General features: G+C 30.9%; 3 protein-coding genes across 16 annotated transcripts in view; 2 read left to right on the plus strand and 1 right to left on the minus strand.

The window, feature by feature from the left end:
- The window catches only part of LOC141460277 (kinesin-like protein KIF19), a 28869-nt gene extending 25656 nt beyond the window's left edge, over window positions 1–3213 (plus strand). For 4 of the 5 annotated variants that reach the window (XM_074140111.1, XM_074140112.1, XM_074140114.1 and 1 more), the window contains one exon: window positions 1–3213. In XM_074140111.1, coding sequence (XP_073996212.1) covers window positions 1–139 — 139 coding nt within the window. In that variant the 3' untranslated portion in view covers window positions 140–3213. The other variant, XR_012461840.1, reaches the window with a different exon arrangement.
- On the minus strand, window positions 2414–24965 carry Tsp74F (Tetraspanin 74F). 2 transcript variants are annotated; one of them, XM_074140151.1, is made up of 7 exons: window positions 24839–24965; window positions 7408–7487; window positions 6653–6844; window positions 6407–6577; window positions 4692–4772; window positions 4472–4603; window positions 2414–3359 (listed from the first exon to the last, which is right to left on the minus strand). In XM_074140151.1, the coding sequence occupies exons 2-7, from the start codon at window positions 7483–7485 to the stop codon at window positions 3312–3314; spliced, it is 702 nt and encodes a 233-aa protein (XP_073996252.1). In that variant the 5' UTR covers window positions 7486–7487; window positions 24839–24965; the 3' UTR covers window positions 2414–3311. The 2 variants fall into 2 exon arrangements, with proteins under 2 accessions (XP_073996252.1, XP_073996253.1); XM_074140152.1 differs by lacking the exon at window positions 24839–24965 and adding an exon at window positions 8769–8926.
- Window positions 10119–27191, plus strand: part of LOC141460285 (uncharacterized) — a 55060-nt gene continuing 37987 nt past the window's right edge. For 2 of the 9 annotated variants that reach the window (XM_074140142.1, XM_074140148.1), the window contains exons 1-7: window positions 10119–10387; window positions 11705–11785; window positions 11861–11952; window positions 12365–12550; window positions 15491–15692; window positions 16819–17004; window positions 23558–23641. The gene's annotated coding sequence lies outside the window, so the exon portion shown is untranslated. Of the gene's footprint in view, window positions 10388–11704; window positions 11786–11860; window positions 11953–12364; window positions 12551–14008; window positions 14136–15490; window positions 15693–16818; window positions 17005–23557; window positions 23642–25037; window positions 25153–27191 lie in introns of those variants that run through there. The other 7 variants (XM_074140143.1, XM_074140145.1, XM_074140146.1 and 4 more) reach the window with 7 other exon arrangements.

Below are 27191 nucleotides of genomic sequence, written 5' to 3' on the forward strand. Positions count from 1 at the left end.
TGAATCGACGTCAACCGTTGATTGGGAATTGCCAAGACTGAATACAAATAATCAAGGCATCCAACAGCAACCAGTTCAACAATCATCACGAGTTGTAACACCCCCTCCTGTACTATTTCCACCTATCAGCAAAATCTGAAATTTTGGTACATTATAGAAGCAGAAATGAGACTATTTTGTGCAAAGAAATAAATTTTATGTTCATTGTTATGTATATAGTATAATATACCTTACTGCAGTCAAACCGAGAATTAGGGAAATATAAATGTTGTTACAAAACAATAGATGGCACTTTTTTATGTTACCTGAATACAACAATTATAGAAGGTAATATCTGCTATCAAGTGAATTTCATAGAAATGGATCTTTAAAAAGTGTTTAAATATCTCTGTACAAAAGGAATTAGTTCAGTGGTTAGTGCACTGGAATCCCACCCTGAGGTTCCGGGATCTAATCCAGCTGCCAACTCTTAAATTTACGTCTATATCACCCCCTTGGCGCTTATTTTCGTGATAAATATAATACTGATACATTTATACCACCATTGCAAAGAATAGTGCTTCTTGAGATGACAGTGGTGGCTTTTCGTTGTCCACTAATCATAAATTCAAAACTTGAAATATAGATAATATACATTTTCGTTTAAAACATGTACTGCTGAGTAAGCTTCTGATGAAATTAGTATTGTTAGTATAAGTGGAGACTATATTTTTAAAATATAATCCAAGAACAAAAATAATGAAATGTTGGTAAATTATTAACAAATCTTTGGAACTTACTTTTTCTACTGAAAAGAACACTATTCACCCACATAGTGAAACCGTACTAAAAAAATAAGCATAATCTGGAATCTTGGGGCAATGCCACCGTGAATTACTACCAAAGGAGTGACTACACCAATTTTAAAAAAAGTATTGCATATATTCTTAGCCTCAACTGAAATCCTTTAACGTAATTTGTAACCACATTCATGGGAAATATTGAAATTTTAGTCATATTACCCTGTCCACCTCGTTCAGTTAAATTAAACCAATGATTTACCCTTTTTAATTGGTCTGCCTGAGCATGTTATATTACTGGTGATCTGAAATGTAAGCAAGTTGCATAAAATTGTTTCTGATGCCCCACAGGTCTACTGTCTTACAATTAAATTAATAAGTTTTTGTGATGCTAGACATTTAATAACCCGTTTCTGCCATAGTTTATTAAAGTTTAAGTTCTCTTGAATATAAAAAGTATAAATTTAATATAAAAGACTGAAGCACCTTTTGCTTTAGTACATATTTTTGTTTTATCCGTACTCTTAATATTTAAGGACATTTGTGCTTAATTTAAATATGTTTTTTTTAAACTGGTGTTTAATTTCTTCATAGTTTACAGCGGGGCTGAAGCCTTAAACCTTTTTTTAAACTATATATTTGTATTACGAGTGTAAATAAAAACTAATGAAACTTTTGATTGCAATTCCATTTGAGAAAAATAAACAAATTGCTATCTGATTGTCTAATTGTAAACTGTTTTTAATTGTATTAAAAAAGCTCAATTATATTTCCCATTAAACATATTTTGTACTTAACTTTTGTGAAATAGTATATTATGTATTTTTTACAGATATATTGTTGACAACATTTTTAGGATGTAATGCTGACTATATAAGGGCTCATCGAACCGTTTGTTAAGTGAGGGTGTACCTGATTTGCTTTGATATTTACACTTGGTTTCTAGGTGCAAGTACAACAAATACTTTTTCTGAATAAAATGAATAAGTTTGGGCCACAAACGTTGAAATTGTATACTATATTATATTGATAGGAAAAATGCGCTTCTAACACTGTTAAAGAAGAGTTCCATTGCTCTGAGATGCGATACTCTTCTTAAGGAGGATAGTGCATTTATAGACCATGGACTGATTCTAACATCCACCCCCAACATATGGCTTAGTAGCGTCCTCTTGTTTTCACTCCTCTGTAAGCTCAGAGATTACCTACTGAATGTACAAGCAATCAAACTCGGAAGTTATTTTTGGAGCTAAGTTCAACATAGTTTTCTTTTAGGGTTCCCTAACTATCGGACAAAGTGACCTCTTGAAAAAATTCTGTAATTTCAGAAATGAGATCTTTGCAGTCAGTAACTTTTGCCTGGGAAATTGGGATATACTTCACTTTCTCAACTTATGATGCAGTAACTTACTCGTCCTGTTTCTGAGCCTTTAATGTAATCAAACATCATTTAACAGATTCAATCGTATTAAAACTGTTTTTGTTAACATAAGCAATCTCTGATAGGCTGAGGTGGGAGACGTGTTATCTTTTCAGACTTTGGTCTGGTAATTATTCCAGCTACAATTTTGATGCAAACGTTTAACATTATAATTTTGGCTATTATAAGGTGATGTTTGAAGTGAAAGAAACAATTTAACACATCTATTTTATTTTTAGAAAATATACAATGGCACACTTTTTTTTAAACGTTTTTTGTTTTTGACAAAACAGATTTTCAGCCATTTAGCAACCCTAAAGTTTTTTTCTAAAATTATTAAAACCCAAGGCATAGGTAGTATGAAGTAAATTAAAATTTTAATATTTTTTTGCATAGGTACACTCCAAAATAAATAAAAAATATTTCTCTTGAAAATAGATTGTTCAACAATTTCAATATCAATGGATGGAATAAAAAAGCCTACATATATTAAAACTACATCGTGCTCCAACTAATTTAGTGATTAATAAATATTTATAACATTTATGAATGCATAACAAAGCAACTGCACTAATAATATAAGCAGTATTTTGCGATTTTATATATAATAAAAGAATTTTATTCTTGGGAATGTTTAACATTTCTTGATGAAAAGTTATCCAATTTAAAATATTAAAAGAGGTATAACCAATGCAGTACTAAAAGCTAATTTGTTTAAACCTCTTAAAGGTGAAAATATAAAGCTTCGAAATTACTTCATATAAAAAAAGTTACATATTATGTACAGTTATTTTGTTAAAGAAATATCTAAAAAGAATTAAATAAATATTCACATTTTCTATTATTAATCACCACGAATGCTAGTAATCATATTTGGATCAATAAAACTTAAATACTTAATCAATTAACTTAAGCTCCTCAAGAAAACATGATTGTAACTTATTGTTAGCAATAAATACAAACAATATAACTATTTTTTACAAATATGTACACAATGTCTTATGTGATACATAGGATGGAATAATGGGAATTATAAAGAGAATCAAATTAATGGATACAAAATAAATATTTTTTATAATTATTCACAATATATACACTAAATGAAAAATTGTTTAAACTATCAATTTGAACATAACCATTGAAAATATAAGACCAAATACCTGTAACATAGGAAAAAAAGTTAATTACTGATTAATTACAAATATTTTAAAATAAAATGATAAAAAATATATGCTAGAGTCAATATTTTTTCCATTAAGTTGAAGAAGAAGTGGATTGAAATAAAGTTCCATAAAAATATAATTTTTTTGTCACCAAAATACATGTTTTTAAAATTCCTTGAGCCAAAAAAATTAGTTTCCAAAAATATGCTCAAGAAGATTGGGTAGTGATCGTTCTTAAATAATATTCATTTGAATAATCAAGAGCAGAAAAGAAACTTCCTTTTTTTTTCATACTTCCTAAAATAAGAATGTGACTTCCATTAGTCCTTGCAGATGACGAGCCAAAATGATCTCGAGTTTTGTTGTGTATAATTTTCCTTGAATGATTTAACGTAATTGTTGCACCTAACCAAATTCGACTCATAATTCCTAATCATTTATTTTCCCATTCAATGCAGCAAAGTCATTTCAACAAAAGATGTTGCGCCCTATTGCTACAATAAATGGTACACCATAAGGATAAGATACGGCAATTTGGTATGTAGATATATTGTTTAAGAAGTATATATAGATAACAGAAATTTTATATTTGAAAGAAAGTCGCATGTAAGGCTTGCCCCTCAGACTTTGGCATCCTATTCCCTAATTCTACCTAGACAATCTCAAAAAGAAAGAAAACATCAGAGGAAGGAGAAAACCGGTAGATTAAAAGGATGCCACCTATTATGCATGAAAATCATTCTATTTAGTTAGCATTGAGGATAACTATGTTTAAAAAAAAAAAAATCAACGCCTTTTGAAGATTAAAATCTTAAAAGTATTACTCGTATTTAATTTAATAATAAATGTGTAAGTTTAATAATTATAGAGGACGAGTCTTTTTATGTATCCAAGGACCCAATTTATCTTTTTTACTGATTTACTGCTCCCAAAGCTTTAATTACCTATGCAATAAATTTTCATTTTAATTTTTAGTTAATAATTCCAAAAGCAATAACTGTTTTAAACCTAAATTTTTCAACAATTTTATTTAATAGTAATAAATTCAAAAAAAAAAAAAAAACGAAAAATTTATCATAAACATAAACATAGGCATAAGAATAATTTACCATAAGTCCCGACACAATGATTGCTGACGCCCCAATTAAAGAAGCATGCTCTTTTACATATTTCTCCGTTACATTTAAACATCCATCCGTATAAATGTTTAGAGAAGTCTGGAATGTCTTGCACTGTAATTTCTAAAAAGAATAAGAGAGATTTCCCTTAACAGTAACTTTTACATTAAAATTTTCAAAAATATATAAAATTGATTAAATGTTATTATACCTTGCCATTCAATTCTCTGCAGCAACTATCTGGAATATTACCTCTCCAATCAGTATATGATGTAACCCCACAGCATTGCAACTGAAAGTAAATAGTTTAAGAATCAATAACTTCAAGAGGATACGAAAGGAGACATCATTATTCTTAAAAATGTTTCCTAGATCTTTTTATAAACCAAAAAAAATCTAAAGAATTTCTACCCTCTTCCATATATTCTGTAGTAAGCAAAATAAGGTCTTTTTTTTTTTCTTTTTAGCAAGTCCGTATGTTTAGAACAAAGCAGGTTTTATTCAAGATGTGTACCTCGTTAACTAGTTAGGGCCAGATTTACGATTTAAAGGCTCCAATGCAAATCAATAAGAGCTCAATTGTTGAAACAGTAAGAGAGCCATTAAGTGTTGATTTGTATTTGCAATGGTAACCGCGGACACAACAATTTTACTTCTAACATGAAAACGTTACGAACGAATCTAGATAAGTTGTACTCTGAACTGCAGAATTAGTTTTATGAACTGGTTTTCGTCTCCGTTTTCTAGTGTTTGTGCTAAAGCATTCTAACTCTAAAGCGAAAAATTGCTAGAAGATTAGAATACGAAAAGCTCATTATTTCTGAAAATTAGAATAAAATTAACTATTTTTAAAAAAGACATCACCCTTAATAAGTGTCGATGAAATATCACTGGTCCCAACCTTCTTCATTTAACGGAGTATAACGTCAGGGTGTTGAAGCGCATTTTTTTTTAATAAAAAAAATTGGGGTGTACTAAATCATTAATTCAGATGTACAGCTCTTATTCTGATTATCAGTTTTTGGGTTTCTCGAAAACAACTGTAACATCGTAAACAACATTCGCTGGTAATATTATCTCATTTATTTAAAACTCTTTTCCGAAAAAATTTATTTTAGAGGCGACATTCTGCTTCTTTCCTCTGAATGCTACTGCATTCAGTTCTATCACAGGGCTACAGATGTATTTATTTTAGAGGCGACATTCTGCTTCTTTCCTCTGAATGCTACTGCATTCAGTTCTATACACAGGGCTACAGATGTATTTATTCTAGAGGCGACATTCTGCTTCTTTCCTCTGAATGCTACTGCATTCAGTTCTATACACAGGGCTACAGATGTATTTATTTTAGAGGCGACATTCTGCTTCTTTCCTCTGAATGCTACTGCATTCAGTTCTATACACAGGGCTACAGATGTATGTTCCAAAATTTCCAAATTGATAAACTCTGTTGAATATACAGATATGAGAATTTCGTTAAGTTTTACAATTGTCTACAATTTTCTAGAAAAAGAACCATAATCACCCATACAAAGAAAAGGCGGAAATACAAAAAAAGAGAAATTTGCTCTCAAAGTTGTTTTTCTTTTAAATTTAGAAGCAACTTGTGTTGATTTACTTTTCCAGTAGCCTGAACAAATCCCATCGCTTTCATAGGTCTAATTTGTAACGTAATACTAGATTAGTAACTAAAGTACGTAATTTTAGTGGTAGCTTGTACATTGTTTTTCCACTACAGCCATTAGAGTAAAAATTAAATATTTCTAAAGAGATCCCTTAATAAATGTTGATGAAATGGGTCAGAACCAAACTCACAATAGTATCCGGACTTTTCTTCTAAGTTTTTTAAAACTACTTTCTGATATGATTACTAAATAAATTACAGGAAATTTTCGCTTGTTACATTTAAAATAAAAATTTACTTACATTATCCTGAGTATCATCCCAAGCTCTTCTAAATGCCTTCTTCTCATTGTATAATTTAATGGAACTGTACATCTCCTGTTCCATGGAATGCCTGACTTTCTCACGGAAAACATAACCAAGTATTCCTCCGACCAACATCACCACCAAGACAATGAACAAAAACAATGCGTACTAAAAAAAAAAAATATGTAAATTCATAACAGTCAAAATAAATTATTATAAAGAAGATCTGCATGGAACACCTACAGTTAAAAGCATACATTTAATTTCCTTGATTGCACCAAGACAACCAAAAAACGCGATCAAAGCGACAATGGCACCAGTAGCTATTATAATATAAACTGCACCCATAAATAGATTAGTTCCCAAAAGTTCATTAATGAAACTTTTATCCATAACTGTCCATATTCCCAATCCAAATACCGTCAATCCTCCTACCTGAAAAAATAAATAAAATTAGATGTAGAAACTGGATGTTTAAACTTACACAGGAAAAAAGTAAGAATTAATTAACGCATATATTTCTGATTGTCTGACTCATCATGGCCTGACTAATTTTTTAATTCTAACCGATTTTCAATTTTGTCTACCAACAGAGAAGGCCTTCTCCAGTGAACAATGAAAATGCACTCTGAAATGTGTTATTACTGAGAGAGCCGAAAAGAGAGATTCTATAATAATATAAAGTGCGTTCACTATGGAAAATCATAGATAAATTTATGAATCTCAATCAAATTTTAGAGGGAATATCTGCACACTATGAAAGTTGAACATTGAGTTCACGTAAACCTCTCATGTATGACTGTAATACTAATAAATGAAAGAACTTGAAAGCCAAATGTTGTAGAGAATTTTAGAAAAAAATTGAGATAAATAAATGTTTGAAGCTTCAAACTCAACTGTATCGATATTAAATGATTTTTTTATTTTATCTCTTTATTAAATTATATTTGATGCTTTGTTAGTACATTATGAATATTGCACAACTAAATATTACTTACAAATATAATAAAGTTAGCAAAAAACATGCTGTATTTGATGAACTGGCCGCAGCCGTCCATCTCACCATCGAACCCCATCCCTAAAAAAAAATTAAAAAATTAATTAATCCATTTTACAGGTAATTTAACAGCACTGGTAACACTCGAAACAAAGTAACGGGTACGATTTGGAGTAACGCTTTTTAGGACAACACTAAAACTTGAATTAGGGATATAAAAGAAAAGGAATTACTATTAAAGATTCAAATATATTACAGAAGACGTAAAAATATTACAGTACGTACTCATAAAAATAAATAATTCGAGTAACCAGTTTAAGGACCCTTACAGAGCATTTGAAGTTTTACTGTTTGTATTTATTTATTATAGTAAAAGAATAAGAGTGGTTTCGTTACGAATTTTCTCAAACTAAATGACCATGAGAAATATAATTCTCTCTCAAGTGGTTCTCTGAAAAAGAAAATGTATCATCTACAAATGATTTTCATTACACTCTCTAGGTAATTTCAAATAATGTTCCAGCGAAAAATCTGTGGGATATTAAAGTTGATTTTATATATTAGAAATTGTATTTAGGGTGTCTGTCTTGAAAACTCGAACAGTTCGAAAAGTGATATAAAGGTTTGATATTTGATGAATTTGTAATCCTCCAAAATTTAACATCGCTTATCACATAAACATAGTGTAGTCAATAAACCAGAATTCTAAACATCAACGTTGTCAAAGAGAAGTTAAACAACGTATATATTTAACCACCATTTGGTACCATTATCGCACGAAATGGTACCAAATCAGTTAAATGTATTAGCTCACTTTGAGCTGACATTTTTACAGAAATGTTGTTCTGTTTAAAAGTATTTTTGGAAAGACTTAAGAAAATAGCGACTTCGATCGGAATGCGCTACTTACTTAAGAATTATGTGTTCTAAAAATGTCGAATTTGTGATAAGAAAATTATTACGGTTAAGATTTTGAGAATTTTCGCTTTGTGACGGAACATATGTGACTACATACACATAACTTGCTAGGAAAAATAAAAAAACATTTTTAGTGGACATTTACTACTTACTTAACCAATTTTCTTATTTTAACTTTCTGGACTTTAGAGAATTGTAAGTTGTTGAGATAACTATGAAAATTGTAAATAAAATCTTTAGCAGTATTATAATTGATTAATTACTTAGTCCCTATCTCAACTACCAAGAGGTGTAAGAGATTCAGTATAATTATAAGCTTAATAACCTTAGAAATCTATTTATTTGATTCGGAATTTCGAAATAAGTGGAACTAATACATTCTAGTAACTAATAAAAACTCCCAAATACACCAGATATGAAACAAGTATTTTTCTTAATACTTACCACTTCATTTAACCTCTTCAACCAAACCAATAAAAATAACTTTATTTATTAAAATCAACAAATACAGAAATTATTTAAGCAATATTTTATTATAAATTCTAATTTCTGGAGATACACAATAAATTTGTACATTTTAAAACCACTAGTTGGTATATTTTATACTATTCTCTCTTGGGGTAAACAGTTGGTTTTGGTTTAGTAGTTTTAAGTTCACGGTTCACGCCGCTAGATGGCAGAGATTGAATTCTGAGGCAATAGCTAACATGTCTTTCCTTGTTCGTCCAATAGGACTGAAGAATTAAATAGTTTAATAAATTTTTAGGTTTAATTTTTTAATCGTTTGTGTGTTTTAAATTTTAAGAAAAAAATTTGCATGTAACATAGTAAGAAGAGAATAATAAGTATTGGTCGAGTTTAACCCTGAATTAGGAGCAAATTAGTAAGAGGTAAATTGTTTTAAAAAAGTTCGAGCTGTTTTAATGAAATACTGAAATTTACTCCTCTGAATTTAGAGCTTGATTTTATATAAATAAGTGCCTAAAGTTTCGTGGCGAATGGTTGGTATAATGTGGCACTTTCCTACATGGCAATTATTATATTTTCACAACCATAAAAACGTAGTCTGAAATTCAAAAAATGAAAAGGAAGGTTCTAGACTAGAACTTTCGAGACGCGGCATTTCACGTTTTGCGCATCTACTTTTGTGATCATTAATACCAATAGTTGGTAAATGAATTTTGTCTCCCCCTTAATGACAGGACTAGTAACGAAAAATGTAAATACAAAACTGAAGAACATATTCAGGATGTATGTATTCAAACCGAATACAAATTTGAATTATTCAATCTGATAAATTCTTTAGTCACATTTTACTAAAGATTATTGAACAGTAGTTTGAAATGTTACATGATTGTAAAACATTATTCTGTTAACCAGTTATTTTGAAAATTACCAAATATTTAATTCATAATTATCACTGATATGTTTATATAAATGGTAATTTGAAGTTATTTACTTATACACATATGTATTACTTCTTCAATTTTCAGTACTCCTATAATGGAACTAAAACGGCTCATCAACGTAGTGGATTCTGTATTTTGCGGTTTAAAAATATATACAATTTTATAATTTTTTATTGTTTCAGCATTTAAAAAAATGAAAAGTAAATGTTATTTTAAAAAAAGATAATCTGCAGTATGTAAATCTAGGACAAAATCAGAACCTGAAGAAGGTAAATACATAAAATTCCGTAGTTAATGAAACGTGACAAACTATCACCTTGACCTGCTTCTCTTGACTATGTAATAGTCAGAGAACTTCTGAGATAACCTATACAAGTGAAAGTGGAACTTGCACGCATTACAGCTTCCATAAGTATCTTCCTAGAATATTAGCATCTTGTTTTATATTTAACTTTTATTATTTAGGCATAACACCTGTAGATATATGCCTTATTTATCCCATTACTGCTGTACCGATACATTTCTTTTCGAAATGATTAAAAAAAGGTATGTGGTCAAAATTAAGAAGAGTTGCGTAAGTTAATGTGGCCTAATAACCAAGATTCTTAGCATCATTTCTATTGTTTTCTTCAAGTTATAACTACAATTCTATTGGTTAGTAATACAATTTATGCCATTTTTAGTTTAATTCTATTTCTTTCAAAACTTATTTTTATCAATATTAAAAAGAATAATGGCCTCTTTTTGTTTATAAGGGAAAAGTTTTGAAATTATATTTATTAGAAGAAACAGAATTTTCATTGATTTTTAATCGCAATTTTCTTACGACATGACTTGGTGTGCTATTTGAAGGACCAAACAATATCAGTTTTTTGTTTTGAATAGACAATTTAACAATAGTAATTTAAAGTTTAGGAATATTATATGTAAATTATACATACTTATTAACGAAATAAAGTAAAGCAATGTATTGTAGAAAGGATGTATTTAAAAATGTATAAAGAGCTTCACAAGAATGAGACTGAAATAGAACGCTCTATGAACCGAAGATAAATTAGTGAATACTGAATTCTTCTCTTCTAAGTTGTTAGTCTTACAAATTTTTGTTTTTTACTACTATAATTTTGTCCATTTATTTTAGGATAACCGAAGTTACAACTAAAATATTTTAGCGATCCTCAGTGATTGTGTACATCATTTACAAACATCTCAAATAGAAAAATAGTTGAAATTTCAAGTTTGGATAATCTGCTTACGAAATTAGTAAAGGATATACGATTTCTGTTTTTGCGGTTTTTTTTTTTGTATTCTCAGAAATGATTTATACGCCTATTTTCTGTAAATTTGGTTACGTTTTTGAATTACTTTCTATCAAAATAATTGCTTAGGAACTTAAAAGGAGACGCTAATTCTCCTGAGCTTCCTTAAGGATCAATGTACGATCATGGAGTTCTTCTGAAAGGTTGACAAGGTTAGCAGTGTGGTGGCCAATTAGAGATTGTTTCTAGGTACTAGAGTTTTAAATCAATTTTTTTTTTAGGTGTTCATTGTGTCTCTAGCGTTAAGGGTTGTAGCTGTTGTACCTGCATACGTCTCAAAGTTATGGATTGTTTTCCTTTACGTGGAATTAAACAAAATTCGGTATACTTAAGAGTTGATGATTTTTTTCCCCATAGTTGTGCTAAATTGCTTATAGTTTCCGTTCAGTCAAAAAGAAAATTTAATGATACCATTTCTCCTTAAAATCTCTAGTATTCTCTTTATTGATATTAGGGCAGTGTAATCGGGAAATGTTGTATGTTGGGGTCTGAAATCTTCAATTTATTTAATTTTGAACACCTCATCCTACTTCCCTTGGAGGATTTCTTTCTCTGAAATAATAACAGTTTTCCTAGTGTTCTTTAGTTTCAATGTTAGTCATGTTAATTGAGTTATTTATAAATCAAATGTTTAAACTAGATTTTTTGACAGGAGTTTAGAGGTTTCCAGTTCCTTAGAATGATCTATAACAATACTTGTAATACGTGAAAAGTTTATTTAATATTAAATTAGGTAAGCCATATTTCGCATAAGAACCAAAAGAAAATAAAATAAACCGACAAAATAATTTGCATTATTTGATTCCAGCATTGAGAGGCAGGCATGCTAGTGAACATGGAGAATGCAATGTTAGTCAATGGACGAACAAAAGAAGCTGAACTTGAGTATCATAATGGCAGGTAACCTCCTTGAGATTAGTCATATGTGTGGAGATCCTCGCTCCAGTTTCACTTATCCAATACTTGCTTCGACCACCTGCCTTCCACCCTTCATCATTTCCGTTCTAAACTTTCTTATCTTCCAAGATACAAACCTCTTGCATTTCCTTCAGACTACTACATCTTTGCATAATTTATTTTTCTTATTTAAATTTTCTTTCTTTTGAATTCGTTCTTTTATTTCATTTTGCAATAACTTTTCACTCACTTTATTCTTATTATAATTCATTGCGATTCAACTTTCCCCTTAAAAAGCTCCTATTAGTAATCAAGTTTGGCGATTTCAACGGTATACGAAACTAAAGAGGTAACTTGTATGTGTGACTCCTCTTTATTTTTTTAAAATTAATTAATTCTTTTTTTTTAATTTAAGGAGCGGTAACATCTGAAATAATGGGCGCATGCAGCATTTTTCGGTGCACAACCTTCCTCCGACTCTGCTCTCTCGTAACAGACAATTCTGTCCATGATGGACAGTGAGCTGTGTGAAGCTCGTAAGAAGAGAAAATCTAAGGGCCAGCGGCTGTATTCGAATCAGGGATCTCCGCGTGGGAATCCCGTACGTTAACCACTAAGCTAATGTCTCCCCTCTTATCATTATTCTTATTTTAATAATGCGATCATGTCAAATTGTTTCATTTCAATAAATTAAATTAATCTCTCAAAAATAAGAAATCTCAAGAAGCCGGAAATAAGGATAACCGCGAGAAACCCTTACATCAGTGCCCTCTGAGAGGAAATTTATTCCATTTTAGTACTGGTACTTCATTTCAACCCATATGCTGTTAGTCAGGAATAACCATTTCCTGGTGTTCAATGCAACATTTTCCGCAACTTCTCTCCAGAAATTCTAATGACTAAGGTTGTTGGCTTAGGCTAAGGCTGTATCGTTCAAGGCAGTTGCTTAGTTTAATTAGATAGCTGTGAATGTTAGATGGCTCAAGCCCGGAACTTGATTTTCGTTCTATACTCGGTCTTTGGCGGTGTTTTCCTTCGGGGAAGCTATATGAGCTCCGAGTTTCTTTTGATAGCTATGGCTTTCCTCCCTATGACGAATAGTTTTGAAGAGAAAGACAAGTTGGCTCCCTAATACGGGTTATTTCCAACAGTTAACGTTATTAGTAGTGAATCAATTAACAGATAAATGCGGGAGGATTTAAAACGAGGTTAGAGTGACTGACTACCAATCAATTCTATTGTAGGCCATTGTTTGTCAGTAATGTTAAAATATTCTCATTTCTTTCATAATAATTATTTTGTATGTTTACACTTATTCCTATACGAAGAATTCTTGCAATGACTGATTTTCTAAATGCAGTATTAGTGAATTAAATTTTTGAGTCCTGCTGGGTATGTAAAAAATCTTTCCTATAAAATAACATTTTCTTTTTACTTTATAAAGATGCTGTATCAATAAAAAGCAATAAGATCCTGGAGTAGGTCTGCCATAAAACATGTTGCAAACCAAAAAATACTGATTCAGTTTTTGGAGTTAGATCTAGCCCCAGAACTCTAAGCAAATTTGGTTGGTTGTGGGAATATGTTTCAAATAAAAGTGATGCAAATGTACGCACCAAGTTTAATGACAATTTTTGATGCAGTTAACGTGGAAACTTCAGAGATTTAGTCAAGTCACACTTCTAGATAATTGATAAAGTTAAAATATAGTGAAATAAAGAAACGCTAAGTTTTTCAGTCGGACTTTACGACCAAATACCAAATTAGGCATTTGACATTCTTTACTGTAAATATCTTTTATTAGTCATTAACCTGAGGTATTAATCGTTCGGGAATCGAACCTAGTATCCTAGTTTTAGGGCCTCTTCTCTTACTGCTCTGCTATCGTTGCTCTTATAAAACTTATAGGTTCTTTTGTAGTTCAAACCGTATGTTATACTGAATAGACACAATGAGAAGTTGCTTAAAATTGCTGTTTTAGGGAAAACCACAAAAGTTAATTTTACTGGGAAGTGAATATTTTATTATGCCTTTTTGGTAGGTAAATTGTCCACAAGTCTAATGTTAGTGGTAGCAGCTTTTTGGGAAATTCGAGGAAAAAAGTGAAAAGCCGGTTTTATTTACTAACCGGTAGACTAGATTTTGGACAAAAAACTTATCAAAAGAAGTGCAAAACGGAATTACAGGTGAATCTTTATGAGTTTTTTTTTCTTTTTTAATGATATCCTTTTCTCACGGTCTCTAACTTGTAAACATAACTAAAATTACGTTAACATAAATACATTGCAGTAAATTTCTTCATTTTTTTTTTCTAATTCTAGAAACCTTTACACATTTCTCTTGTTAACTCAGATTAGAAAATTTTACACGATCTCTAAACTTACAGTTTTACTAGAAGTAAGAGAAAATAAAATACTTTTTACTAATTGCGAAAGAGATTTTGTGGTATTGTTTCAATATTTTCAATTTGACACTGCTTAATTCTATTAAACCATAACAAAAAGGAAGTCACCGACCTTGTTTGTTGTATGTGGCTAACAAAATTGTTTGGACTTTCTTTAAGGCTGTCAATATAATCATTATGAATAGTAGTGTGAGAACCAAGTGGTCAGTGTTGTATGCTCGACGTTACCCAGGGTTACGAAAATTAGGCAATAGTTTTTATTTGATTGGGATTCTTATCAGCGATATAACTTCCCGACGGAATACTTTTTTTTTTTGTCAATTAGTTAAGAAGAAATTTACTTTTCGGTTAGTTATTAAGTTTCTTTTTTGTTTCATTTATTTAAATCTGTATGATTTCTTGACTTCACTTTGAAACGGAAGGTTTATATTAAAGTAAGAAGGAAGAAACCTTAATCTTTCATATTATTGATATATCAAATTTCAATTTATTATTTTGTTAATGACATTGACAATGAAGTCATGAAGTTATTATTTTTTAAATAAGAATCACGTATGAAATAAGGATTTTTAAATGACTTTACCGTAGAAAATTCGTAACGTCATCCCATTTATAAAAAACAGTAAAGAGACCATTTTTCTTAATGATATCTGTTAATAACATCACTTGGCAATTCTCAAATGAAATATTCCCATTTATGCAAAATTATGACAGATCAAGCTGTTAATTTTATAAATAATCTGAAGCATAAACATCTATTTAGGTGAATTTTCTGTAAAGTTGTTACTAAGGTGGAACCCTAGAAGGTGAGATTTCATGCAGTACCTGCGGGGAAGAAGCGGGGTGTATTCACCTCTCTGCTATATTTATTTTATCTATAACATCATTGGTCCTGTAACATTATTTTCTTGCTGAAGATGTCATTCATCGAACATAATACGATATTTTCTCCGGAAAATTGTAAAATTTCTTGAAGTGAGCATTCCATCGTAAAACAGCATGTACATAATGTTCATTTGATGCTATAGTAACCAAGAGAAAACTCTAAGAGCATTTAAAATTAAAAGGAAAATAAAAAATTGAGCACGAGGCTTGAAAAATCACAAATTTCTCTTACTCCAATTATTAATGTTCCAGGTGACAAATTTTCTTCAAAATGTGCAGCTTTCATAAAAATAAATATGGAAATGACGGAGGAAGAGATGATAATATTGTGCAAAGTTTGTGCTGTGAAGTAGAGGCACTAATGAGAAAATATATTGTAGATTCAGCGCCCTGCGATGTTCGTATTTGCAATGTGACCAGGATTGCTCCTTAGTGCGTTAAAACCTGTTATGAAGTAGGTAGCTTCCATGCATCGTGGCAATTATACTTGATTTTTATCTTATTTTTTTTATATTGGAGCAAAGAGCATATCGACTCTGAGTTACCGTTTAATTTGTAGAATATACAAATTATTTGAGTGTGTGTTTATTTAAATTTTATTTACGATGACCATAAATTACTGAGAATATATTTTAGGTGGACGGCCTTGGCATTTGATGTTTTCTTTTAGTAGGGTGGGCCAGAAGAGACCTGGATCATCATTTGAGTTCAAATGCTACAGTTATAATTTAAATGGCAAATTATCTAATTCAGGTCTTAATTTACTCATAATTTTACTTTATTTGAGAAAAACCTAGCGTGTAATTAAAAAAAAAAATAAGGTTTTAGCAAGGAATTAATTATCGAGGTTAAGGCAAGATAAGATGACAACATATTGCTGAATAAAGATACGTATCTTAGTAGGGGTACCTTCGTAAATTTTTCGAAGAATGAATGAATTTTTAGATGACTTTGACTCGCTTGTTTTTCAAATTACTAAAGAAGTTCCTTTCTAATATCTAATTTTACTAGAAAACTGAACAGACGAAGTTTGGATATTTAACCATCATCAGTAATTGATTAATTAGTCAGTTAATTAGTTATAAATAAATTTACGGAAACTAAGCTTGCGCCTTACACCACGCATTATAAAATTAAATAAAATAAATTTCTGCTCGGAAACACGGTAACATCTGGGAATCTTTCTATATATTGTCCCTTACATAACCGGGCCTCAGGTAACTGTGGAAGGAAACAGTGACTGTATGAAATACGGTTATATTTATTTGTCATTTTTGTGACACTGATATCACAAAAAGTGTGATATATGATATTGTTTCATTTTTGTTTTCTATTCTGGCTTTATTTATTTATTTTTTCTTTTATATTTATATTTCATTAAAAGTAGATAAAGCTGAAAGAAAGCAATACATAGAACCTTATATTAATCTCCGGAAGACCTTGGACTTTTAAGCATTAAAATGTCTGGAACTATGTAATAAACAATATTATAAATATTGATTATAAATAATACTGCTTCGGCCAAACAATCAAAAATTTGAAACTTGTGTTTTTACATTTGTTATTTCTCTATGTTATAGAGATAACCATATGGATATTATTGCCGATTCCAGCGCCTTCTAAATCGTCTATTGCGGATCCCTTAGTGCCAGTGTTTGTAAATCATTAACCTGGTCTGAGCTGCTGAGAAAATGGATCTACTGATTAATGAGAGCAAAGTACGTACATTCTGGAGGGCTGGCAGAAAGCACTCTTTACATGTACGAGTACGTATGCAGATACAATGTAGTAAATTGAATCTTTTATTTATTTTGGCCCTGAAGTCAAAATAGGCAAGGATTATGTATGATTCAAAAAAACAGTGGTGCAGGCAAACAAATGTTACTTTCGGATTGACCGGTACATTAGAAGCAAACTTGCTTCATAGAATACCAAAGAAGTTCTTTACTGACGCCCGTTCGGCCTGTTTTTCATGAATGGTTTAGGAACCATGATTTCTAAGAAATAGGAAAAGATGTAGCAAACCTTTGTGGGAATGGTTGTTCAACGGTTAGAGAAATAGTAGTTTGGAGAAGCGGAAAAACTAGGAACTAGTTTTAATATTCCAGGTAGTACTATCAATGAAATTAGGCTGGATGGGCCATGTGGCTAGAATGCTAAGTGACAGTGCTCAGAAAGATAACAGAAGCTAATTTTTATCGCGTGACTAGAGTTAGACACCGCGAACTACGATCGAGGGATGGAGTAAGTGAGAATGGGAGGAGTGTGCCTAATATCCAAAAGACGGAAAGACTGCCGCATCAGAGAGCATTGGCGGAAGAGTAGGATAAGTCCCTTAACGGTTGTAGAAAAGAAAAAGAAAAGATTTTCCACAGAATGGAGGCGCTTTTAAAGTGTTTAATGTGTGCTTTTAGTGAATATGGGTGCAATGATGAACTAGTTTACCTACAGGTTTGCTACACCAAAATGTTAGTTGCACTCGTCAACTATTTCTCTTTTTGTGTTTAGAGGGTTTTAGGAAGTTAGTGTAAAGATTGTTCGTATTATTAGACTGTAAAACCTCTAATATTCGTTATGATCCCTGAAAAAATAGCACTAATTCCCACATTAGGGTTTCTAGATATCATTCCAGATGTTAGTGCAGCATTTCTTCTCAAGTCGAAATTAATTGTAAATATTTCCTTCGAGGACAAAGACTTAAAATTTGTGGCAGTGCTGAAAGCTGTACTAGAATTACAAACTTGAGGTGACGCAATGTGTTATACAGACGCCACACCAATCGCTTGTACTGTACACACGCGCTCCGTCACAAAACTGATGGGTCCCAAGTTGGATTGGTTAATAAATAATTCTAATAATTTTGATTTGTAACAGGGTCGATGACAAAGTTGATGTATAAAACTAGGTCGGTCAGTGTTTGTTTTAAAAACCCGGTTAGTAGTTATGTAGTGTCTGTCCCCTTACTACTACTAACCACGCCTTAAACCTAGGTAAATTTCCTAATTTGCATATAATCTGGTCATCGAGTTGGCTTAACACGCTATAGCTTGAACTAGGACGGACTAGGGCAACTTTTCATTTAGTTTCCGGGTCTTTTAGATACTCATTTTTGTATGCAGTAATAAACCTTTTTATTCCAGTACTAAATAGTTTCCATTTTCCGTGCTGTTCAGAATCGTTACTGCCTCATCCTTTCTTGTTCGCCTAATTGTATTAATGGTGTCTTGCCCATATTTTCTGATAATTTCCTTTGTATTCAGATTTATTACGGAAGTAGAGGTGAAATTGGTTTCTGATTTTCATATCGATAAATGAAGAATTTATACATACGGAAATTAAGGGTGTAAAACAAAAATCTAGGCCATTCCATTGCTGGCTTGTTATAATATTACTAGGTAAATAATCTTCAAATATGCAGTGTTTATCCAAAGGTGGGTGTCTTTTGTGTAATAAATGAATTTTTAATAGCGCTATAGTAGGTATTAAGAGTTAAGATTTGGCATTTTAGTAGAGATGCTTCCTCTAATCCTCGCTTAATAAATACCCCTATTTGATAGTTTTCTTAGGAAAGTGTATCAAACACATTTTCAGATAAAGTGTCATAGAAGGAAACAATCAGTAGACTTAAGTTTAAAAACAAAATCTAAATAACTTAAATACCGATTCAGTAAAATGGCACTCTTGTTTGGCTGATTTTGTTCACAACTGGTTTCAAGGAACCACGGTGGTATCTAAACCAAATAACACATTTGCAACTTTATACATCTTTCCGCTTTTATTTTAAGCTGGCCAGACATACATATTTACAGAAAAATTGACTGGCTTCACTTATAGGAAACTCGTCTACCAAATAGCGACATTAGTGAGCAGTGAAATGGCTTAACCTTTGACCTATAAACCGACTGTGGTGTCAAGAAACTAGCCGCTCATGCGTGATCCCATTATGATTGGAGCAATATTGTGTTTATGTTTTATTTTTGTTTTAAATTTTATCTTTTCACTCAATCGCAAGTTAGTGTATGATTATTTCGACAGATAGCGACTTTTATACCTGTAATCTTATGTCCTACATTCCATACGTGCGTCCAAAGAACAATTGAAAAAGAACTTGAATTATTTGTTTACATAAAAATTTATTATCTTTAAAATCTTATCTTTTTTAAAATGGACAAGATAATTCCGGTTGACCAATTTTCTTCAGAATTTAGAATTCTAAAAATGCTTTAAAGATCCTTAAAAGGAAGGGATTAGCTGAGTGGTTAGCGTACACTGGATTCCCAGCGGAAATCCTCCACCTGTTAACCCTTAGATAGGAAATTCTTGTTCGGAATGGTTATCAGTAACGAGATATCACTATCTGGAGGCCGGCAGTGCACTGAAAAAAACTCCGGGCGACAATAATCTCACATGTTGGCGCGCCTTTAATCAGTAAAAAATAAAAAGACGCTTAAATCTTTTTAATCATTTTAAATTTTAGAAATAGAAAATGTTTAATCTGTCTCCTGAAAAATGCTATAAGTAATGCTGAATAGTGAAAACTATATGTTCAAACTCCAGTTCAGCTCAAGTAATTTCATGAAACAAGAAGTAATAAAATATATATATGTATATTGCCAGTATTATTACTTCCTCTTTTGTACGGTAAGGGTTAAGGAGATCTTGTTACTTACAAGGCTGTCCTTAAGGTGTCAACAAGCTGGTACACCTAGGTATTCATATAACAAGTAGTGGGTTTGAATGACAAATATAATAAACGTTTTATTATAAAAACAAGTAAATCTCTGTACACAGAATAAATTCTTTTAATATCTGTGACTTTGACATTTCATTCCACGTTTTTATTTTCTTACAGATTGAAATATATTTCTCCCCTTTTCTTTTCGTTTAAAGAGAAGTAGTTCAAGGCTTGCTCTCAGTGCAGTTCTATTTTTTATATTTGTACAGTTTGATATTGTTTTAAGTTTTTCTTTTATAACTAATTTATTTCAACCTCAAGCCCAAGTTATGTAAGTGTGAGATGTCCAATTTAAGTCCCGCATGATTACTTTATGCTACGAGTTTTATTCTATCATAATCAATATTCGACACTTCGAGTATCCACATACAGTATCCATTTAAAACGCACCAATCGCTAATAACTTTTTAGGAAAGCGGAATTTCGAAAAAACCCACGAAGTGAACTATATGTTTTTGTTTTTTTTGGTCTAGTTTTAAAATTTTCCACCCCCTATGCTGTATCTTCATTTTTAGAGGAGTTACGGCCAAAAACCCGATTGGGATTCCATAAGGACCACTGGTTTTGACAATGATTACGAAAACTACATAAAACACTGAAAAATGACAACCCCGTTTCGATATCCCTAATACATATTAGTCGAGATATTTAAGATCAAAATTACAATTTTTTCTATTCGTGAACGGATTTCAATATTAATTTTTCACCAGAAATACACGTTTTGGGAGGTCCTCTGATTGCAAAAAATGTTATTTGAGAAGCAAAGTAAAAAAATAATAATATTTGAAGTTTTTAAAACATGTAGTGCCATGTAATGGTTGTGGGTGAATCAGGATAAATTTGTTTAATCATCAAATAAAAGCAATCATCACATCATTTTAATGCGCCCAGTATGCAAGACTTCGGAAATGAAAAATTTGAAAATTAGACCCAAAAAAACATATAGTTTAACTTCGTGAGTTTTTTTTCGAAATTTCGCTTTCCTAAAAAGTTATTAGCGATTGGTGCGTTTTAAATGGATCACCCTGTATATGTATTGTTTGGGAAATAAAAAACTATCTTAAATTTAAGATGCTGGAGAAAGATTTAAGTAAATTTAAGGTGTAGCAAAAGTGATCGCGTTTTTGGCTGACTTATATTAATAAGTGTTAAAAAAATAAGATTATAAGGTTTATTTTAAAAAATATACTCTATTTTGTGCCAGTAATTGAATTTTTCTTGGGTGTAACGAATATTTTTCCTTTCACGATATCGATTCCCACCACTCACTCAGTGCTAAAAAATACTGAATTTAGTTAAAATTCTCGGATTAAAGAAATTAGCTTAATATTAATTGAATTGTTAAAAAAATCGGTGATTTTTTTAAAGTTAGTATTTTCTTAAATTAATTTAAGGCGCTTCAACATCTTAGGTCATTGGCGCCTGGTAAAAATTAGTTATTTTACTTCCTCAAGGTGGAATGCTGTTAGCTAGCTGTCCAAATATGATTAAACTTTAATTTCGGGTACTAATTTAACTAATTAAGTCAATTTAACGTATCCATAACTTTTAGTATATAAATTTTCTTTGCATATTAACATGAATTGTTCATCTGTTTTGTGACATGAGATATAAATAATACTGACGAGAGTGCCCCTCCTCCCCCCATTAGGGTGTTTTATTGTCAGTCCAAGGTAAGCTAGAGCATTTCCATGCAACCTACTTACTTTACCTAGACTCTTCATAGATTCGTTGCTTATTTTTATTTTCTCTCAGTAATGACAGTTATTTATTTATTTTAGAAGTAAGCAAAGTAAGCGCTCAAAGTTCGAGCTGGCCACACATCGTAGAAATCGATCAGGAATATTCAAAAATGTCTCTCAAGTGTTAAATATTAAATCAGTAGTTCTTACATTTTATAAATATGGTTGGAGATTAATACGTCCTAAATCAGAGTTGCGATTATTGCGTAATTTTTAAATATTTGATAATTAAATTCCTTTTCGTTATGTCTTTAGTTCAATAAAAATATGTATTTTTCCTTACTTTTGAGTTAATATATGATTGCTTTATCATAACCAGCAAAACGGCTGTTTATTTAATGGTTAATTTCATTTAATTAGAATAAATAATTACTTATTCAAAAAATACTATTTATAAATATAAATAATAATTCAAAAACCTAATTGTCTCGGGTAGATAATATTGGTTTGGTATTGTTAGGCTATAAACTAGTTAAACTGTCAGCTATTTTCACTTTTTATCGTGATTTCCCAGTAGAAATCATTAATTAGAAATGGCTGAAATAATTAAAATTACAACCGCCTTCACTTTCTGTCGGTTGGCAGTAAGCAATAGTATTTCTTTTCTCTATTTCGATTGAATTATTGACACTCAATTTTGGGAAAAACTATAAATTCAACATAGATTATAGATGAACAGAGTTCGCTACTACGACCAGAAAGGTTCTCGTAAATATAGTGTCTGAGACTTCTAAATATTTATAGATCAATATGAGATGGAAGATGTCAATGAACAGCAATAACGACCAAATACACATGCAATGCGTATATTACCAACAAGTGTTTTTATATCGATTTAGAGTGTTCGATTTACTGTCAACGCCAATTAGGGAAATGTCGCTGACCATTATTACTACCCCCCCATATATATAGTTAATTATTTCATTGAACTACGCATTCGGCGTATTTCCTTTCACTAAATCATTTAAAATTATTTTAAGTTAAATTTTCATTTTTCGTAAACCTATTTTGTTTTGGGGTGGGGAGTGTTATTAGTGAAGGAAGAAAATAATGCGTTTTTGACGACTATGATCACTTTTTTTTACAAAGCATCTCACAAAGGTTTGTTCACACGGTGGTGGTTAGCGAATTAAGTCGTGTCTCTGAACATTACCTCCATTTCTTTACGTCACATCTCCTCTTGCCAAAACAGAATAAAAAAAATAATACGCATTATTATTTTTTTAAATCTAATGTTCACTTTCAGATGCTTTCTTTGTTGCATTTCTAAAGAAATACTGTTTTGAAGTTGTCTGAGAAAAAAAAAGAAGAATGATATGCGTTAAAAATGACTGAAAAAAGAGTCCATCCAGATGTCCTTGTATTTGATGTCTCTTTTAATTATCAAGAAGCCATTCGTTAGCAAGTTTCATCAAAATTCCTACTCCAGGAGTGTAATCGCTGGTGGAGCTTATTCTTCAGGAAAATTTATTTTATAAGGACACCACGCTAGACAAGTCCATGTTTCAAATTCAGACCTGTCCCTCTTAAATTTTTTCTTATTAGAAGCCTCGTCGGCTCTTAAACGAAAATTAATAATTAAAGAAATAATTGTCTTAAATGTAATATGTATACGGAATACTTTATAAAAACAAACAGGTGCATAATACTTAATTAAAATAATCATTAATCATTAAAATAGAACTGAAAATTCTATTATTTTATATTATTATTTAGTAGAATTGTTTACTTCTTTATTAAAAAATTTATTTTTTAATTCTGATTCGTAACTCGAAATCTATTGAATATTGTAAAAGTAACTACTTTTTTTATGTGATTTTATTAGTAGTATGTGTTTTACAGGTGATGGAACTGTGCAATAGACTGAAATGCACTTTTGTGGAAAGCTAGCTCCCCATCTTTTCCTCTGAAAAGATTCACAAAAAGGTAAATTGTTTTAGTTTAAGTTTAAAGATAATTTTTGGTGCAGATTTTGAAAAAAAGATTGATTGGTAAATTTTGGTTAGCTCATTCTTTTGAAATAAGTCTCGCAGTACAAAGTTAATGTTAAATTGTTTTGTTTTTTGAACAATTAAAAAACAATTGAGGATATTTATTTAAAATATGAAAGTATAATATATTATTTTCACTAATGATGTTTACAACTAAAGATAAAGGTTTTCTATTTACAAGATGTAGGCTAAGATTTATGAATGGGTCTACACTGTCAAGTAGCGAAACACCCTCGCTTCTTTCTTCTCTTGCAGCTGCACAGAATTTAAACTTATCATTTCTCAAAAAGTCTTCCAAACTTATAATAATAATTTTTCAGACAATAGTTTTTATTTTTAAAAAGGTTTACGGTTTGTGAAGTTTTGCGCAAATAATAGATTTATTTTAGAGAAAAATGGTTCTGCAGGTCTCCGCTAAATAAATAAATAAAAGCTCAGCAATCTTTTCTATAAAATCGCACTTTCGGTAACAAATTTCCGTCAAACTAAGGTTTATGAAGGAGTTTAATTGATGGTGTACAGTCTTCAAAACATTAAATCGTTGTGAATTTGATCTGAACTACATTTGGGAACCCATTTCTCTTGACAGTTCAATATACCTACCTACTTAACTCCAGACGTGCAGATATAACGTTGGTTATATTTTTATTTTTAATAAATTAACTATTTTATGATTTAAGTGTCCATATTACAGTAAAGATAATTCTAAAAATGGTACACAAACATATTGTGGACACAATTTTAATGGTTGACATTGCTGACAACAGCAGAAAAAGAAAGAACAATATTACTTCATGTTTACTCAGGAAGTTTTTAGAGTAAACAAAGGATGCCGGGTACTCTCGGCCAGCTACATCGTGTTAAATTAAAAAAAAAAAAAATCTAAATAATTGTTTTTCAATTCTGATGGTAAATAAGACCTAAAAAACACACTTTGGAACATGTGCTGCACGTTATAAAATTGTAATAAACCCGGTTCGGCTCAGATTTCGCAACTATTTGCACTATCTTATTGCTGTAAATTATTATTATTATTATTTTTATTTAAATAAGTAATTTTTTAAACACGGCAATATGTTTAGGAATAAAACATAATTATATAATAGCTAAATAATAAAATAAGTTTACGAACCTTCTTTTTAAAACAAATTTTGCAATCTACACACACTAACACAGGTTGGCAAAGGTAGACGTCTTGTACCGGACTGAGTTGAATTTAGAGTTACGTCATTTCTAACTTTCACTTACAAACCGTCTCCCACTCTTTTACCACCTGTTAAAGTGACGTCATACTTTGAACCCCTCTCCGCTAATGATTAACACACATTTTTAAAAAAAATTCAAAAAATGTGTTTGTAGAGTGGGGATTACCGTTTATTATCTATTTTGTTTGGTGTTAATTTGTGAAGTTTTTTTGTAACTTTAAAATTTTTGACTATGAAATAGGTAATTAATTACAGTCCTTTTTTTTTTTTTGTAAGTAAATAAAGGCTGGTCAACAAATGAGGTCAGTGGCGCTAAATCCTTGCCGATGAATTGCCGGCCTAAGGGCACAGTTCTATCGTTACAAAAAAAAACTGTGAAGGGCTTAAAGGAAGTGGTATTCTAAATGCAATTAGTTGGACGTATGTCACGGGTTGCAGAAGATCTCTAATCCACCTGAGCCTGTGAATTGGATTGTCTGTTAGTGTGGTTTCGTGGGTGTGGTTGAGAGAAGTGTGTCACCGTTCTCAATTCGTAGGTTTATGGGAGCGTCGATATCAGTCTGCTGTATCCGTCTCTGCAATGGGAATTTATATGTAAACTCAGGTTTTGACCTTAACATAAATATGTGCGGTGCAGCTGATATAAGTCTCTCGTATAGTTGACTGCAATGCCTGAAGTCAAGCTATATTTGATTTTTTTAGCGGTACCCCCCAGCTCGATGCCATATGCCCGTTGTTCGGTATTCTCTTGTAGATAATTAGATTTTAGTGAGGGAAAGTACTCATCTTTGCTCTACGAGAGTTATTTCTTGTTTGGCCAATCGGAGGAATATTTGATATCCAAATGAACTTAAAACTTCGATTGTTTTTCAAAAACAATGAAATAATTCTCCATGAAAGAAATAAATATGTAATATATTGTTTTATCATTGCTCATTATGCAATATGTTCGAAGTGTAAAGTTTGTACCATTTTTTATTCTTAAATTTAGGAGTTAGACAACACTACCTTAAAATTATAATGCAGAAGATATTAAGAAATTATTAGCGATGGAAAATAAATTCAATTTTTGTTAAATTATGTTCTATTTAAACTTTTCGAGAAATAGACCATCTTTTGCGCATCATATTCTTTAACTAGACCAAATATTACAAGAAAATTTAGAACAAGGCCTTTTCTTCAAGGGAATCTCATTATGTAAATAAGATCTCTGTAAATGGTCTGAAATGTAGATTTTTGTGCTAAGTAAAAATATAAAAATAGATGAGTATGAAATACATACTATGATGATGCAACATACGGTAGTTGAATTATTCATTAATGGAGAATATTGGACCGTATTTAGGACAAGAATGTAATATGTTCATGTTTTTGCCGAGTACAAAGTTTATTTAGGTGAACAACGTAAATACAATATTGTCACTTTGTTTAACGGAATTTAAACATTTATAATAAGCATATTTGTCCCTTTTTAGTTTCTCTTACTCTTGTGAGGAATTTTTCGATTATGATTTTTAATCGGGAATACACAATTTTGGGAGATCTTTGTACAAAAAAATAATGTTTTGTCAATTGGTTTGTGTTTCTATGTAGTATGTGTGTTCGTAATCAGCATAATTCAAAGAGGGAAAATCCGCAGATAGTTCAATTGATATTTGAAACCCTCAAAAACCTCAACAATACAGAAAAGTGCCATTATTAGTTGACTGGTTTTCTCCTAATGTGGCAACAATTCGAAATATCAAATAAAAATCTTACTGCGATCTAGTAATTTTGCGGTATGCAAAACAAACATACCCAAAAAGCCGATTTGGGAAAAAAAATCACTTTTTATGCTCAAATAAAGTAAAAAACTAAATCGAAAATCTGACCTTGACAAGGGTAGAAAGAAATAAATTATAAACAGCCCTGAAAAATGTATTTATTTAGAAATATGAACAACTGATTTATCCAATTATTTAGTTTATGTGAATAGATACCCCAGCCAGCCAGGACACAGTAACATGTATTACTTTCAAAACTTTAATACATTTTTCTATCAGCTTGACATTATAATTGTTTATCTGTTTTAGCAAAATATTATATTGATTAATAATTAGAAGTAAAATGATTGACTGAACATCGACTGCACACGTAATGGGTTTTCCTTCAACTCTATGGAAACGTATCATTCAGGTTTAATTTTTTTTTTCAGAAAGGAACTGAAAACGCACCCTCAAATGTGCAACTTGATTTTTTTTTTTTGCAATCGTTTCAATAATTTAGAAGATAAAGTCTAAG

Source organism: Rhodnius prolixus, unplaced genomic scaffold, assembly GCF_049639745.1.
Source record: "Rhodnius prolixus isolate KJV_2025 unplaced genomic scaffold, Rpr scaffold_6, whole genome shotgun sequence".
NCBI classification, from domain to species: domain Eukaryota; kingdom Metazoa; phylum Arthropoda; class Insecta; order Hemiptera; family Reduviidae; genus Rhodnius; species Rhodnius prolixus.